The sequence below is a fragment of the Vanacampus margaritifer genome, chromosome 7 (assembly GCF_051991255.1).
Source record: "Vanacampus margaritifer isolate UIUO_Vmar chromosome 7, RoL_Vmar_1.0, whole genome shotgun sequence".
Taxonomy (NCBI): Eukaryota; Metazoa; Chordata; class Actinopteri; order Syngnathiformes; family Syngnathidae; genus Vanacampus; species Vanacampus margaritifer.
The window spans coordinates 14,091,206-14,110,003 of NC_135438.1; the positions used below are offsets into that span (position 1 = coordinate 14,091,206).

Sequence of the window (18,798 nt, forward strand, 5' to 3'; positions counted from 1 at the left end):
TATTATTTTAAAATACAACTAAATAAATGGTGTGCGTGTTATTTACTACCGGTACACATTTTTAGTGTTTTGTTGCTGTAAAAGTCATTTAATAGCGCACCTTTTTTTTTGTGTGCAAAAATTTAATGTGAACAGCTAATATCCATTCAAATAATGCAAACACTTTCAGTAGCTTGCATTTTGAATTTATTCCAGAGGTATGTAGGCTTGTCGGTCTACATGACACTCATTTCTATTCAAAGTCAAGCATGGACGTACAGCACTCACTTCTCCTTTCAAAAATGTCTCTCTGCCGTCATCCCGACCGACCTTGTGTCTTTTTTTTTTCTGCACATGCCACACAGCTCAACAACACCATCGTATTGTGATGTCATTACAATACAGCAGATCTTATTTGAACTTACTTCTAACCATCAAGACTTCCGACAACCTTCTTTGTTTGCAAGCAAGCATCCATATAGACCTTTTTTTTTCTTTTTTTTAAATATTAATCCTTATAGGCAACTGCTTTGTTTAACCTTGAAGAATATTTTATTCAAGTTACTTTGACATTTTAGGGGGAAAAAATCCATAAATGTGCCTGCAAATTCTATGCATACAGAGATCAGCCAAGTGCATTAAGTACATGAATATTCATTAATACAAATTATACAACAGACTAAAAATGCACATGTAGGTATGATGGACTTTATGTTCATATTATAAATACAACAAGTTCAATAGAGAATCATTCTTTTCAGGGTCTAAAATAAAATGTATATAATGTATGTTTTACAATAAATAATCAAAAAAAAGAAACATTTCAGCCTTATTTGGACAACTTGGCATTAAAGCATACAGAGCAAAAAAAATGGGGATATGTAATCATTTTCTTCCACTTATACCTTTAAAAAGATTGATCTAGTTATCAATAAAATTGATTTGCACTAGTCCCAAATGACAGATTCCAGTAGTAAGAAGACAGATTGATTGTGTTTCACATACATGTTTTCTTTCTGCAAAGTTGCAGCAAAGCGCAAACTGGCCGTTCTACTCTATCAAACATCCTTCCAAATGATTACGCACACTCATACAAACTCTTATATAGGGCAATTTAAATAAAGTTGTGCATCTTACACAATGAAGGCAAATAGACCGACCAGCAGATCCAATTACCTTTAGTACAACGGGTTGGAAACCTGCTAAAACAACCGTCTGGATGGGATACGGGGTGATGTTTATAATCTGCCATGGCTCATTGCATAGTCGAAATGTATTGTGAGAGGAAAATGAATTCATCCTGCATGTGGTCAGTGAACGCAATTAATAAACATTTCAGGAGTGTTAAGGATTGGTTGTACAAGTTGAGAGGAGCGACCAGTGTAAAATCACACTAACGGGCCTGTTCTCGCAAGAATGGAGTAGGATTTTGTGCCAGTAAGATGGAGCCTATTAGGTCAGTAGGGATGGGCAAATAGAATTGATTGTTGGTTGATAGTGTCTTGAAGCCATTGGAAAAGAAATAGGAAAGACACTACTTTGTGTTGATTTGGAGATAAGCTACAGCTAAGCTCACTGACATGCAATTAGTGGTTTATCAGGGAAATTGTCATATTTCCTACTAAATTCTCCCGAGGACATTAGCCCATGTAGCATCGCCTCGCTTCTGTCCACCGCGAAGTAACGTTGACTCCTCTTTGTACGCCTGCCAAATGCTGATACATCCCGCACGTGTAGCACACGCACGCATACTGTACACACATACAGCAGACAAACCGACTCCAACCTCATTACAACTCAAAAGTGTCAAAATAAAATAAACATAAATAGAGGAAGTAAATTCCCTTCAAATCAAACAGGAGTCCCGGCTCCGCTTCGACACACTTGGTGCGCTTTGTTCTCATTTTGTCATTTAAGGTGCAAGCTTGATTCTCTTATAAAATAACAGCTCACCAATTCCATACATTTCCATCCAGTGCTACAATAGTGCAGGTGTAAACAGCATCGTGCAGTCATGACGCAGAGGATGCATCTACTTGTACTTCAAGTGGAACATGAGCTTTTCAACTTGTAAACAATTGTCTAAATGTGAGTAGGTGGTGGTGAACACAATGTTACAAAATATTTAAAATAAAAAAATCAAATTCCACATTTAGCTGAATTTACTTCAAATGGTCCCTGTCCCTTAATACTGTGCATGTTTCGCTCTCTTTATTTCTGGTGACCAAGTGACTTATTTCTGAGATTGGTAAAGAAACGCACATTGAGATTCCTTGTTTTTACCTTGCAAAGTGCTGCCATGCAAAGAGACTAAACTCGTTTTGACTTTGGGTACAGGATGTCTTGAAGAACAGAATGCTGGCTGGCGTTGAATGACGGCAGATTTCTCCATGGATATGTCTGCAAATGAAAAAGTGAGAAACTTTGTTTAGTTACGACGACTTTAGAAAAAATGTCGTGATTGAAGTGTAGACTTTCAGCCTTTTCCGGTCGTAATTTTTCATACTTATAATCCTTTACTTTTCCTCCCTTTGTCATGCCTTCACTGCAGCCTTCTTCACTTGTTGCTTGTTTGACAGCCTTGTTGCCTTTCAGGAAGTGAAGAGCATACTCTATTGATTCAAGATCAGGGGAATGACCTAAAGAATACTACATTTCTTTGACGTCAAATAGTGTGATCAGACAGCTCGTTCCATTCTTTTTTCCCGACCACAAATTAATTGCATCAGTTCTTCAATATTTGTAGCATTAATTTAGGTGCTTAACCCACTAAAATCGATAAAATCAACTGTATTTTGTCTTTTTTTCTCACTAAATAATTGGTGAATTGATTTACCGTAAAAAAAAAAAAAAATAATAATAATAATAAATTATAATTACGTTTTAAATATTGAGAATAAATTATTTTATTTTTAGAAAAAAATATGTGACAGATTTTTTTTTTTTTACGTCAACTTCAAATTATCTGACTAATTGGCCTGTTTTAAAAACTAAATGTAGCCCATGAGCACAAAGGTTTGCCTAGCCCTGATCTACACTGAAGCTTTTTAAAACTTTTGGATGGGGTGTTTCGATCAGGGTTTTATACTGTCAATTGCGATATCGATACCGAGTTCAGACCAGGAAGTGTGTACGCGAACACCCGCTTGAACTCGAAAATTCCACTTGCAAAGTCGGGGGAAAAAAGGACCCCGACTTCACAAGTGACGTCACTCTACAAAACACATTTTTTTATGACTCAAGTATAAACTAGATAACTTTCTTCATTCATAAATATTCGACATAACTTCACGTAACACAACGTACGTGACAGTATTGGATGAACTGTATGGATTGCTTAGGAAACAAGATAAAAACAATAAATTAAGCAAAATGGAGGTCAAAATGAGTTTTGAGGACCAAAACAATAAACAATTTATCACTATCCGGCTATGCGCCATTTTGGTTGTTTACTTTCGCCTTGAACACTCTCAAGTCGGAATTGGGAAAAAACAACTCGGATTTATCCGACTTCCGACCATCCTCGAATGCAGCATTAGTAGTGTATCATATTGCGAGCTGTGTATTTACATTCATGGCGTGTCTTGATTGTAGATTTTAACACTGACGTGCCTCCATTCCTCAACATATTTCCTTTTGGCAATTGTTGTGTATATTTTTATTCACAAAGGACACGATTCTGCCATCATCCACTACAATTGTCCATAGAGAATGCTCTTTGTGTACTGAAGATTAACATGAAGGCAGTAAGAAACAAAACAAACAACAAGTGGAAATTGTGGAGAAATTCTGAATTGAATGTCGACGGGATCCACACGTAAGCTTGTCATCCAAGTACTACTGTATAGATTATTGTTATGTTTACAACTATTCCAAATCTCCAGGTATTTTTCATCCCCCAATAACGGAGGTGTACTTTCATGCATTCACTTCCTTTGTGCCAGTTGCTATATTGGTGTGTACAGTACACATCAATCTGCTGCAGGGACTCAAAACACAGCTTAGGTGGTTTATGTAAGAGTGAAGGGAGTACACTGCTCTCCACCGCCGTCCGCCCGTTTTGGACTGGGCAGAGGGGGAGGGGGCTATAAAAAGTTGACCCCCCCCCCCGTCCCAGCCCGGCGGACTCGCTTCCACGGCGGCGCAAGTAGCAGCATCTGATCTCTCCCAGCAGCTGTCCTCTCCCTGCATCAGCACAACAAATACTTTACGTTGACCTGACCTTTTCCTCATGCTTCACTAGCTCAGCCACGCCCCCCTACACACGCACACACTCACTCACTCACACGCTGTTCCACTTCACACCACTACTAAATCCCACACTGAGCCTCTGGCTGCCACACAACTGACAAGAATCTCGCAAGCTCACGCAGCTGTATTCTTACTCTGACACCTTGCTTGACAATAGACTGGAACGGATTGGAACAGTGTGAATGAGTCAACTCTTTGTTTTTTCATGATCCTATTAATGGACTTTATAAGGTACTGGCTTTGTTTCGTTTTGTTTGAAATATTAAACCCATTTAACACCAGCCATGTTGGCATTAGTCCAACACATTAAGTGTGATTATGCCAAAATTACCCGTGGGCAGTATTTTATTTTGAAATGGCTTGGTCAGAACCAACAAAAAGCCAAAAAATGGTCACAATAACGCCTAGGGGTTAAACATCATTAGATGAAAACACCCAAAGCTTGAAGACAATCGGATAAATTGTCTTGGAAGAGTTGGTTAAAATATGACTTTGTATAAAAAGGCAAAAATGGCGCAGAATTCCAAAACAAAGTCAAAATGGCAGACTTCCTGTTAGGTTTAGCACATGGGTCCATAAGACTTTTTTGTAGGTTTTGGGCAGTTACTTATGCCGCCCCTGTTTCAAAGGTCTAGGTGAAACATACAACCTGGGATAATTGGATCTAAGGTGTATGCAAAGTTTTATGAGTTCCCAAGTCAACCCCAAAACTTTTCTTGACAATAATATATTCTATGCAGAAGGCGGCCATTTTGCCTCTTCTTGTTAAGTCAAAATGACATCATTGCTGCTCATGTCTCAGGTAACAACCAATCACAGCTCAGCTTCAGAAAACAGGTGAGCTGTGATTGACCGTTTCCTGAGCCATGAATGAGCAACTGTGATGTCATGTTCAGTCGATAGCAAGTGGCAAAATGGCCGCCTCCTGATATGGATAAGAATGGCTGGTCAGTGACCGTAGTAACAATCCATGAACCTAACCTGGTCGGTAGCAGGTTTTTCACAAAGAACCTCAAGGTTTTTTCTGTCCCCGCCTCCTTTCAGCCACACACAACATTTCATTTCCTCATTCATTTAGTCCACTGCGGCGACTTTTTGCGTAAATACACCTATAGTCTATAGTGTAAAGTCCACTTTTGTCACGAACATGGCATGTCCTTTAGACAATGACCCTATTGATGAAGGCGCCGCATTATTGCGCAGGGAATTAAGTATTCGTCGTGAGAATGTTATCAGATAGATATGCTGGCATTTCCGGACAGTTATCTTTTTGAACGGTACCGTTTCACATCACAATCGATCATCTACATACACAACTTAATCCGTCCTTACATTTGCAACATTACCAGCCGTACGTTGTCATGCGCTCACATCACAGCATATTTTGTGTTTTCTTATACCCGTTTGAATAATGCTTTTAGATTTCATCTTAAGTTTTTTATATTTCATCTTAAGTCAAGTGCGCTTCTTCTCCGCAGGATTGCACCTAAATTAAATCAATTAATGAGCTACCATTCAACGGGTTTCCCCTGTAATATTATTGAGATTGCAAAGGACTACATTTAAATGTACGCATTGATCCGAGCAGCAACATCTGACTGGAAATGAGCAGGGCATCGTCTCAACGTGAGCATTCGGCATTGCTCGGCTTCGCTCGGCTACCCGTTTTCAAAGTACGGTCGGCTTAGCTTGTTTTGCTTGGGTGTTCAAACTCTGAAAATGAGTTCAAACTCCAAGGCATGTTTTACTCAGATTTTTGGGTTGAAGTCCGATTTGTACGAGTTCCGACGTTCAAACGCCGAGGTTCCACTGTATAAGGCGCACCGCACCGCATTATAAGGCGCACATAATAGAAGCTACTGTAGTGGCTGGGATTGCGTTAAGCATCCACTAAATGGAGCTTATTTAACCAATATTGATCCACATATAAGGCGCATGGGATTATAAGGCGCGTTGTCGGTTTTTGATAAAATTAAATGCTTTAACCCCGGATCTACTTTCCTATATTTTTTCCAACACTCAACATCAAGCACGTGAACAAAGTCGCCTCTCACTATCGAAATAGTCCGACGGTGCTGTCATGCGGAAAATCGGGCACTTGAGGAACGCGGTTGAAAATCCCATCAAGTTTTGCGACGGTTCTGAGGGCTCACATTACCTGTCATGAAGCTACCGCATGTCTATTAGCGCTGGCATGCCACAGCTGAGCTCAAAAGTCAGTATGCATGTGCGGTACATGACGACCTCCGAACACTAGCGCGTACACCCCTCGACCTCAAACTCTTTAACCCCATGAATAAGAAGGGTGAAAAAAACAATACAGACATATCACTACTCTCGTTCATTAAACATTAAGTTATTCTGTTCCATTCCATACTGTGTATAATTAAAGGGAATGAATATAAGTGCACAGTAAGCAGGTCAAACATCTACAAACATTTACATCTTTGAGGATGCATGACGGTAGCAGAAATGCATGATTGGAGATGACCATCATGTATCCCCACTGGGCATCTCAGTTATTTATGATATTGTATATGTACCAACAACATCCAAGGTTGGATGCTGCCTGTCAGCACATCTAAATCAGGTGCCGCCTCCATCTTTCTGTCTGGACAACGAGCAATTAATAAGATTACATCAGCTGTCTACAGTACATACAGTATATGTATTCTTGTCAATCACATAATGTATCAGATTTATATTGTGATTAATAATAATAATAATAAATAAAATACTAATAATAATAATAAACACTTACACTTTAAGAGAGCAAATTGTCCTTTAAAAAATAATTTAAAAAAATATTTCAAATAGAGAAAGTGACAATAAAGCCCAAATGTTTGTGGTATAACCATCCATTCATCCAGTCTAGGGTGTAGTCAGCTTGTTGTGATAGACTCCAGCTCCAGTGTTTTTTAAAAATGGATGTAAGGATGATGACATATGTACATTTGATGAGCCATTTAGACAAAATTAGAGCCATCCCTACTAGCAGACTGCCTAGCTCAGCATTTTTCGATGTTGCTTTTCCTAACCCCGCAAAACCAAATAATTCCTTTTTATATGTCGAAAATGAAGGTTTTGTTTTCAGAAAATGGTGCTGTTTTATTGTAAATAGTGAAGGCTGTATATTAAAAATCCATACTTTTGCGTGTCCAATAAATCAAATGATGAGATAAGACATGAACAGAGTCCCTGCGCAAGGATGATTTATTTCAGAGAATTCTCCGGTCACAGCAATACTGAACATCACGTATGAGGTGGAATTTCATAGTGCCCACGTGCCCCCTCTTTTGCGGAATCCAGCTTTTAAAGAATCCAAGTCAGTAGGACAACACCTATTTCTCCTCCCATCATGAATAAGTAAATATGTTATATAACAGAGTTGCAGCTGTGTTGATCTCTAGACAAAATATACTCTCAGGGCACCCAAAACAAAATCTAGAGTGGCCGTGAGTGATGATGCGAACGGAGTCAGTGGTGTGTGTGTGTGGGTGTGTGTGTGCTATTTCGAAGCAGAATATGTTCTCACGAACAGAATGTGTTTTCGCACAGAACACCGAGAAGGAATTTTTTAGACGAAAACAAGGTTAAGGTCAAATCATACTGAGTTCAACACTATTTCACCTGCTCTACATCTATAAAACATTTCAGCATGGTTAATATATGAAATAAAGAATTAAAATGTTAATAATGTCTAACAATAGCGTCATCTTCATTTGTAGCCAATCACGAGCCCACGCATATCTAAGTCATCACAAATTTGTGACTCGCCACGTACTTCCTAAAACACGTCTGCACCCAATGTTTTTCGTTAGCTCGCTGCTAATACACAGTAGCTTCAACTGTGCTTTAAAGTGATCATGAAATATAATAATTGTTGAGATGATTTTATGAAACTCATCTGGATCGGTCAGATTTGGTTTAGTGATTAGAGCCGCAGATTCTACAAGGATGATACAAGTTTGGCTTAACATGTTGCTCCTGAGTCAGTCATCGTCACCTCCATCCATGCCGGCGAATAAGCTACACTTCTGACAAGTATCGTTCCCATGAAGAGTAATAATTAACAGTAGACGGAAATGCGATGCTAATTGCTAAGCTATCTTACCATCTAGCCAACAGTACACGGGATAAGTGCTTGGTTGACGGAGAACACTTTTCACAAAAGTCTGGCTGGAACCACATTAGAGTGGAGTATATCCAACTTGGGCTGGGCAATATGACCCCCCCCCCCCCCCAAAAAAAAAAAAATTCTGTCATTCAGGACAATTACAATTTTAATTGATTTTAATCTAATAAACCCAACAAACTATTATTTAAAGGTTGTATTTATTCAAAAATAATTCCTGTGCAAATTGTTCAGCCAACAATAACATACCAATTCTAAATAACAAACTCGATTTCACGATTTAGCAAATTTTCAACAATTAGATTTTTAAAATGATGATGTATCGAAATAATTATTGCCTAGCCCTATATTAAACTTTGAATAATAAAATAGCAGCAAATTTAATAACTTTCTCAAAATGACATTACAGCAGATCTCATCTTCTTTTTTTTCTTTTATCAATTTAGCTTTTACCCGGTAGTTGGAACATAATTTATATTTGCTTTTGAAATTGCCACACTGAAAATGTTTCTATATGAAAAAAAATATGCTGCTATTCACAAAATGCATTCAAGGAATAATTTTTTTTTAATTATGTATTTTTTTTAAAAGGCAACCAATTATTCATTTGATATATTGTCATATTTGCTTCAGCACTACCATGCCATAATAAATGCTCCTCAAAAATAGAAAGTTGCTCCTCAAATGAAGTCATTGATTAGCAAAACTGCACCTCAAAGAAAAAAAATGCTCTTTTGAGGCTTGGCGAAATAATAAACCTAATTTTTTCTCAGTTCAAAATGGAGATGACTGATTTTTTTGTGTTTGAACTCTTTACTGTACTGTACGCACCTAATAAACCATTATGCTAACGCTAAAATCGTTGCTTGAGATTGCCATGACAACAACCGATGCTTATCTCCTCATTACAAGCCAGTGGTAGCATCCATGTTCTTCTGAAGCAGTCATTTTGCAGGGTAAAACGATGGCTGAGTGTTAAATGTGAATATTTGGGCAATGTGCCAACTTACATGTGCAATGAGGTGTCTTCTTGGTCATCTGTGCTCAACCACAAAGCTCATCGTTGTTCCGTCGAAGGAAGGCGGGGCGATGATTCTTGGACCTTGTTGCGTCGTGATGCTGATAATCGGCTTCCTGTCCGCGCCGACTGCGCCTCCTATGAGCGACGAGGCCTTCACGTGTCCCGGCGGGGCCTCGGCCGTGGCGCTGTAGTAGGGACTCTCCGCCGACGGAGCGATCACTTCCTGCTTTGCGCTTGTGGTGCTTTTCAACTTTTCTCTGTCTTCGGAGTGACCGGGCGACGGTGTCAACAAGGCTTGAGTTTGCAGAGTGGGCGAGGGGATGAATCCTGGGTAAATCATGTAGGTGGGTGCGAATGCTCCCGGGCTCAAGGCCAGGGGTGGCAATGGGAGAGGGACGGGTGTGACGGGGGCGATCGGCGGCACCGGTGAATGTGGCACGTCCACGTACTGGCCTGTTTCGGGGTCAAACAGTCGCTTTGTGGTGGTCTGGATGGGCGTGTCCACTAGGTAGTAATGTCCTGTGGTGGGGTCGAGGAGCATTTTGCGCTGCGTTTGAAGGGCCGCGTCTCCGCTGGAAGGTGGAGGTGACAGAGTGGCAAATGGGGGTGAGAAACACAACACTTGTTGTGTTTGCGGGCCCGCTGCAGGCTGGTGGTAGAGAGATGAAGCCGGCTGCTCGTACGTCTTCATGTCAACTTGTTGCCTGATGCTCGGCTTCGTCTCTGTGTACGCTGTCTCCTTGTTGCCCACTTTGATCTCATTGGTGTACGCCAGGCCCGGTATGGTTAAATAGTTCTCTGAGTCGATTTGTGGGACGATGAAATTAGTGGGACTGTTTTGGACCTCCACCTGCCCTTGTGTGCCAGGTTCTATTTTCACAGAGAAAGGTGCGGCTGGCGCCTTGGAGCTTTTCACAGACTGTAAAGCGGTGCTTTGTAGCGCAGGGCTAGCAACCGAGCTAATGCTAACATGCGCCTTGTTGCTTTTGCCGAGATGAAGGACACTTTTGTTGCTGAAGGTTTTGCGTTGCGCTGACTGCTCGTGTACGACGTCACGTTCTGCTGTTGTTTCTTCTGCTCCTCGCTCCTCGCGGGTGATGAGCGACAGCACGTGGCTGCCCGTGATTGGCTGCTGAGGCTGAGCTTTGCGTTTCCATTCGTTTCGGTCAAAAACGTAAAGCTGCTCCATCGTTTTGACGGCAGCTTTGAGTTTCTCCAGTGCGGCTTGTTTGGGAATTCGAGGCTCGAATCGCCTGTCGGACGCCTCACCGGCAAACTTTTCCTGCCTTTGTTTGAATAGTTTGTCAGCTTCCGACTGCTCAGGTTGCTTTGTTACAACAATTGGCACTTTGCTGGTAGCACACTGTGGCAGTGCATCTCCTTCTGTTTCTTTTGGTGATTTATTTGTTTTTACTGAGTGGCATTTAATGACAATGGGAGAAGGCAACACTTGTTTTACTGGCTCCTTAGTGGCCTTGTCTTCAAGTTTCTCGGCGGATTCAACCAAAACTTTACTGTCGTTATTATCCAAAGAGACAAAGCGATATGAACTTTTCACCAGTTTACGCACATCCCGGACACGGTAGATTGGTGTTTGAAACTTGCACTTAGTGTCTCTGACGTCTCGAACTGTAAAACTTGGGATCTTATCCGAAGCAGACAAAATGTGGCATTTGGCATCACCTCCTCCCCGAAATGTGTTGACAGAACTTATTTTAGGGGTTAACAGATTGGCAATATTCAGGGCTCCTCCTGTATTTTCTTTCACACTTCTCAGACATATTTTGATTTCAGGTGTTTTTCCACCTTTGTCGCTTTCTTCTTTAGCAGCCGTGTTTGCCGTCTTGAGCACCGTCTCACATTCGGCACGTTCCTTCTCTTTGGAGAAACGCTGGCAGCTCGGCATGAAAAGAAGTTTTGTGAGCATGTTGCTCCCGTCCGATTCCTCCTTGGCGAGCTCAGCCTCCTTCACGGCTTCGTCGTCCTTCCAGGAATCAAACGCGCTGCTTTGACTGTGACTGAGCCCCGTTTTAGGCTCCTTTATTCCTGAATCCTCCACGGCATGGGTGCTACTCTGCTCTTCAGCAGGCTCACAAGAACTCGGCCTGCTGCCCTCTAAAGGCTGGTCATCTCCAGAATTAGTGTAACCTGAGCCTGATTCCGAGCCCCTCCAGTCCTTCCCCCCGTCCAGAAAGCAAGGGGAGAGCGCGGGGTATGTGTCTGAGATCTCACCTCTCTCCATCATGCGCTCCTGCTCGAACTGCATCTTTTTGGAGATGACATTTTTAAGCAGGCTTGACGCAAAAATGGCCCTCTTATGTGTGTTGCCTGTGCTGTCTGTGTGGTGATACTGCATTTCACAACCTGACCTGGCTAACACTGCTCCATGCATCTCCCCGGACCTGCTCTTGGTGCTTTTGGGTCGCCTGGTGGCTGCTTGTGCGTTTAAATCGCACTGGACATTCAACGTCACCTCTTGCTGATCTTTTATCTCCGCTCCTTTGCACAACGACGCTTCCTGATGAAAAGTTAGTCTCTTATTAGCCTGTGGGGCTCTTTTACTCTCCAGCGTCTCATTCATTTCCAATGTGGTGCTGGTGGTCTTGTGCGCAATTACACTGTGCTCTGCCCCCCGCGGGATGTGTCCATAATTCCAATCCACGTAAGCAGACCACTTGTTGAGGCCGTATTCCGACATGGACGACTCGCTTGAAGTGCTTAAATTAATCGTATCAAAGTAAGGGCACGCCAAGCTTCGGAATGACCTGGCGGTTAAATTACGCACCTCTTTATCGGCGTCATCCAGCTCGCTGATGGAGCTGGAGGCGCCACTGGAATATTCATTAATGTCCTTCCGTCTTAGTTTGGTTGCAAGGTGCTGACGGCCCGGAGCGGGGATGAAATACTTGGCTCTGTTATCTCCCAAAGGTCCAGCTCTGGCGAAGGAAAAGTGACTCCCGTCTCCAAAGCGCTTGGCGCCCTCGTCCGTAATGCCGACAGGCTCCGCTTGGATGGACAGGTGGATTTTGTCCCCGACCGTGCGGTTTTTACACACACTTTCATCCGAGCTGGCGCATTTCTCCGAGTCGCATAGATCGCTGTCGTCCTGCTCCGTGCTCACGCCGAGTTTGGCAACCTGACTCCTGCCCTCCAAGATCAGAGTCCCGGTTCGGGTGTCGTCGCTTTCAAACGAGGCGTAGTCCACGAAGGAGTACACCAAGTTGTCGTCCTCAAAGTCCCAGCTGGCACCGCGGCCGAGGTCGTAATCGACGTCGTGGTCGAGTTCGGTCAGCTGGATTTCGTGCGTGGTGATATAGTGAGACTCGTCCTTTAGCGTGTCCGTGCCGCTGTGGTCGGACAGGACCACGCTGGCACCGTCATCCGACTCGGATCGGCTGTTCAGGTACATGTCCGTGTACTGGAGCTCGTCCCCGTCGCTGCAGTCGCTCGGGTCCACTTCCGCCTGCAGCCGCGTCTCATCCCCAGAGTCCTCCTCGTAGGAAAGTTCGGCTCGAGTTTTCAAAGCGAGTCCACTCGGGTCAACACCGCTGCCCATGTCCAAGGAATCCACAGAAGCCGGTCCACGCACCCCCTGCCTCGAACCGTCACTTTTGACAGAGAGCTGGCTCCCTTCACCGGTGAACGTTACTTTCACAGTCTTTGCGCCTTCCGGTCTCATGTCCAAATCCACGTAGTTGGACTCACTTTTTGTCTCAAAATGTCCCCCGGTGTCCTTAGCCTTGTCCCCTGGGAGCAGCGTCCTGTGAGGTCCGGGGCCATGTCGGTAAGTGAGAGTTTCCTCCGCTGCTTCCATGAGGTCAGCGATGTTGACCCGACACAGGACGGAAAACTCTGCCGGCTGCCAGGACGTGGGCACGGAGAGCCACAAGTGAGGGGGAGATGGTGGAGAGGGGAGGGTGGGAGAGAGGGTGGGTCCTGTGGGGGAGGACCACCGTCAGATCATAGCTTATCATGATCAGTTTCTTTTTTGTTTGTTTGTTTGTTTGTTTTTATCAACTGTCAGGACCTTAAAGAGAAGAACAGCTGCTTAAAAATACATTATATAATTTAGATACTTTTAATAAGGTTATTCAATAACACTTTTTTTTCAGACCGATAACAGGACGTGTAGGCTACTCAGCTGGAGTAGTCACCGATACCAGTATTGCATTGTTGAACTTGGTCTATGTTTGTTTTGTTTTCTTTTATGAAATGATCAATTGATCACATGCAAAGGCACAACTAGGGATGGGTGAATACCAATACCAGGTATCAGTAGCAGGCTGGCCTTATTTCAAGTTATCGGTACTCGCGATGGCGGCTCTTGTAGCTATTTTAGGATCAAGAACTTACAATTAAAAGAAAAGAAAAAATCCTTTAGTTTAATCCAAATTTAAGGTATAGGTAATTTAATTAAAAATAATTATCTGTCATTGTTTGTGTGGGAGAAATTTTATGTATCATAAGTACTAGTGGTATTGTTACTTGAAATTGGTATTGTGACTAGTCGAGTTGAGTATAGTCAGAAGTCGGTCTGAAAAAAAGTGGTAGTGAACATGCCTAAGCAAAATGGTATCATCCTGTCTGTATTACTGTTGTATATCCTGCAAGATGGCAACATACACAATGTAAAGTAGTTTCTATTTAGAGATAACTACATAATGTATAGTAAATCAGTGGTGGTGGTGGTGGTGGGAGGGGGGATGTACCTTGGTGACCTCTTATTGAAGCAGCTGCGTGGCATATATGAAGACAATCTCCCAAACAGCAGGTGTTGGCTGGTCAGTTGAAGGAAATAACTATAAGGTTACAAGATTTGTGTGGACTTGCCTGAGGTATGTATACCTCATGCCCTTAACGAAGATGCAGGGGTGCATGTTCTTCAACACTGCTCGCTCGCTCTTGCATCACTATTCTCTAGTTAGGCAAACTGATTGAAGACACAAGTGTGACCTCTGGAGTCATGCAGGACGCTGGCTGGTGGTATGCGGCAGGGCGAGGCAGAGCCACCAGTTGCTCTGTGTCACGGGCACATTATCGAGGTCAGAGGTCACCATTATGAAGCTTTTGTCACCTGCAAATCTCTTTCTTATCCTGTGTCACTAATCTGGTGTAGCCACGCGCACATTTATAGCAGTGTATAAACATGTTTAAAACCGCAATTGTTTGCTTCTAAATTGGTTTTAAGTAATTGCACGTTTTCTTTAATCGAGAACTTTTATATTGCAATGTAAATCATGTCTAAAACTGCAAATGTAAACAAAGAAATGTTCTGAATTGCAAGAAAATGCTTAAAAGCTGGACTTAAGGGTGTTGTCACACACAGATGCACAGTTTAGCAAGTGAAGATGTTATTGCCGTTCCTTATAAACATACTTTGCGCACGCTGATTTCCTACATGGACTTCAGCGAGACCATTATGCTTCCGCCATGTAGACCGTGCGCCTCTTCTGTGCTGAATTTAAACGGGATGTCAACCCCCCCAAAAAAGATCTTGACAATATGTTCTATGCAGCCCCACTGGTCTAAATACGGTATTTTGGTTAATATTGTGTTAGTGGAATATAAGCTTTTAATCAATATTATCATTTTGCCACTTTCTGTCAAATAAAAATGGCACCACATTTGCTCAGGTCTCAGATAACAAACGATCACAGCTCAGCTTCAGAAAACAGGTGATCTGTGATTGGTCGTTGCCTAAGCCCTGAGCAACTGTGATGTCATCTTCAGTCGTCAGTAAGTGGCAAAATGGCCGCCCCCTGAGATGGAACAAAGCGGCTGGATTTTTCTACATAACATATACTCCACAAATATAATATCGATCAGAATGTCACGTTTATACTAGTGAGGTCACATATTGCATATTATTGTCAAGAAATGTTTATGGTTGACTACCCCTTTAAAGGAAATGAGAGGAGCCGCTACATTGGCCGGGAATAGTCGGCTATGTTCACTCCCACAACGGCGCATATACCCATTTGTCTGAAAATACCAATAGAACAAAAACTCTACCCATGCGCATAGTTAGACCAAGGTTTCTGATAGACTTGGCCACTTTTTCCTCACTTGCCCGCCCTTGTTGGTCACAGTACAACTGAAAATCACAACAGTCCATCATCACATATAGACGGAAAGCTGAATTGAAAAACAAGAAAATGTAATAATTGCAACTTTCAAGTGGTCTAGCTGGAAACTACAGTATGTGGAAGCAGAGCACATGCAGTGTGAGCTATTAAAGGTTCCTCCTTGCATGCCCAAATGTGAGCAACTAGAGGTTGAAGCGACCTCGACAGAGAACATCCACAGCGGTAGCTATTTAAAATGAAGATGCATGCAGATCAGTTTCATAGAAAGGATGCGTTAAAACAGCAGGTGTCCAATTATGAGCACCATCCATCATCATCGGAGACGTTTTTGCAAACATTAGATGCCGATTTGGAAGAGGGTCACAACCCAGAATCGATTGGCAACGTGTACCTGGGGTAAAAATAGTGGCCTGAAAAGCAAAGCAGCAAATCTTGCAGTGTGAACAAGCATGGCAGATGTGCGGAGCTGACAAGTGTTTGTCACACAGCTGTCTGTCTACTCAAAGAGCTGACAAATGTCTTCCAGAAGGCGACAAACCCTCAAGGATGAGTCGCACTAAATGCCAGGACACTTTAACTCACTTTAATTAGACAAACCACTCGTGTTGTTATGATGCACTAGTTTAAGTTAAGAGTTTAGTATCTATCTATCTATCTAAGTATCTATCTATCTATCTATCTATCTATCTATCTATCTATCTATCTATCTATCTATCTATCTATCTATCTATCTATCTGTATGTCTGTCTGTCTGTCCATCCGTCCGTCTGGCCGTCTGTCTTGCCTTGCCGACTGCCTGGCTAGCAAGCTAACTGTCTTTCTAATAATGTGTTGTGCTTTTGTTGATTCTATACTTTCTTCATTAACCCAAACCAGCACAGCATCCAGTTGCCATAAAAATATCATTTTTTTTTAAAGCATGTAGCGTGTATCCAATTAGTTTTTGCTTTTAGACTCTCAATATTACAACAACAATTTTATTTTAAATCCAAAATGGAAGCAGTGGTTAATTTCACTCTAGAGGATTAATGTTTGCTGCATTAATGAGCAAGTTTAACAGCAACTTGAGTTGATATAAGTTATTTATTGCATCTGATATGTAAACGTGTGTGTTGCAATTTGACTGTCTAAGCCTGAGAGAGAAAAAGTGAATAAAATATCTGATTATAAGGCTCATTACATGCGTATTATGACGGATTCTTTAGTTTCTCATCCTAACTTGATACTTTCTGCGACTCTTGCACATGAACACAAGAAGCTTGAGAACATAAAACACTTGCTGAGAAGCACTCACTGACAGCAAACTTCTCTCGGTTGCATCCTCACCCCACCCAGGAGTCAAAGGAAGATTCATGGAGAGTTTGCCTAACCCACTGAAAGTGGAAATCGGAAGCTTGAAGACTATCAAGCAATCATGCATCTTAATATTTGTGTGGTAAACTTCAAGTTAAGTCAATAACATTTAACTGAATTGAATTTTTACAACTTTACAGTGCGTACTGTATGTTATTCAGAGTAATGGTTTTAAAATGTCTTGGACCAATGTTTTGATGTTTCCAAAGTAATGCTTTACATGTAAAATGTCACTCGTAATTGCAGGTTTTCTTTAATCGAGAATTTTTATATTGTAATGTAAATCATGTCTAAAACATTAATTGTAAATGTATATGCACAACCACATCAAACTATAACATCTCCAAACGCACAGTCAGAATGCCACATACTTTTTGTAATAAAGCAAAGACTTGTAATTGGAAAATGTTTAAAACTTTCAGCAAACATTTATTTCATTCTTCAAGAACTAGGAGGAGGGTGTTCAACTGCGCCATGACGGAGAAAAATAAAATTTAAAAAAAGGTCAGTTAAGTGGGTAATTAAAGTTATTCTGTTATTTTTACGTCTGTTTGTCTTATAATTTCAGATGGTAGTTGTAGAGACCCTAATGGCCATCCTTGGATGGGTTAAAGAGCCTCAACTCTTGGGGAGAAATCAAAGCTGAGAGTGAACAGTAGACAAATAAAGACCCTGGAGACTTTTGACATTATGCCCTGGGAAATTAGAAATTGTTGTATTTTTCTTCTTCTGTGTTTTGGTTTATGCATCCCAGGCAGGTAGTGTCTGGATTTGTTTTTTAAACTATTTTTGTAATTTTGTGTATTAGACTTTGAGACACCCCAATTTCAAAACAAAACACATGCTTATATTATATTGGTAATGTATGTTTTTTTTTTTTTGCAATATTTTTTAAAATGTGTAACGAAATTAAAAATAAATCTTCACATTCAAATAAAAAAATATATTTACACTTGATTTACACTTTACACAAAAAAGAACATGTTGTTGCGCAACATAACATGTAAACAGTAGAAAGGGTACATTCTCTGAACACCGTAACCAAAATCGAATCTTTTATTTAGAATAAGGTCAGCAGTCGCCGCCGTCCATGTAAATGTATCCAGTGTTGCTTTTCCATGGCCGCGGGGTAAAGGGTTCACTTTCATGAAGTGCACAGGCATTCGAGACACGAGCAAAATGTAACAACATATGTGGTGTCAAGGGTCACAAGCGACAGTCATCAGAGTGTGAAAGACAAATAATACGACGAAACAGGTGTTGTTTGCCTCTGACAGACAACACGTTTGAAATGTCTGTCAGTTTCCCCGTATCATTGAAAGGTATTCAACAAAACAAAATAGCAATATAGTCAGAGACTTGGTTTTGGCTTGCACGTGCCCACATTGTATTAAGGTTAGCACGCAGAGGCTAAAAACAGCAATGATTGATGCAGAGCTGTCGTGAATTATGCCAGCCATGGCAGAACTGTACGGTTGCTCCCTCTTGGCAATGAAGATTCAGTTTCATCATCCTCATCAACTTCTTGTCCTTCAGCAAATTTGGCACCTTGTTAGGCCCTGCTAGCATCCATCATTCCCTCAAAATAAGACTTAATTTTTATGAATAGCATGTGTTGTACATTGATGCGGCTTAATTCAATACATTTATAGTACATTTTACCGGGCCCAGAGCAGGTAATCTGAACAATTGAGCAATTTCCGGGTGGGCCGGGCTGCTATGCTTAACATTAATTTCCTCTGACCCGCAGAGGACTCCGTTTTGCTGGGTGACTTCACTGCTCTCGTGGGCAATGGCAGTGAGATCGGCAGGAAACACGCCTCGATTAGAGCCTGATGGTGGGGGAAGATGCCGGTTCGACCTGGGAAACCCAAACATTGTGAGGGTTCTGCTGCGAATGTCTGTCAGAGTCCTCTGTCAGAAGGAGTTTCAACTCTCATTACGAGTACTCAACAATATCAATACAACTAGTG

The 18,798-nt window shown here is 41.8% G+C and overlaps 1 protein-coding gene across 1 annotated transcript; it reads right to left on the reverse strand.

The window, feature by feature from the left end:
* Nucleotides 1–169: 169 nt before the first annotated feature.
* LOC144054788 (uncharacterized protein C4orf54-like) lies at nt 170–12,867 on the reverse strand (the record flags this gene model as incomplete). The annotated part of the gene is made up of 2 exons (XM_077570077.1): nt 170–2,379; nt 9,376–12,867. A coding segment is annotated over one exon (3,468 nt), but the record flags the coding sequence as incomplete, so codon positions are not given.
* Between the last annotated feature and the right edge of the window lie 5,931 nt (nt 12,868–18,798).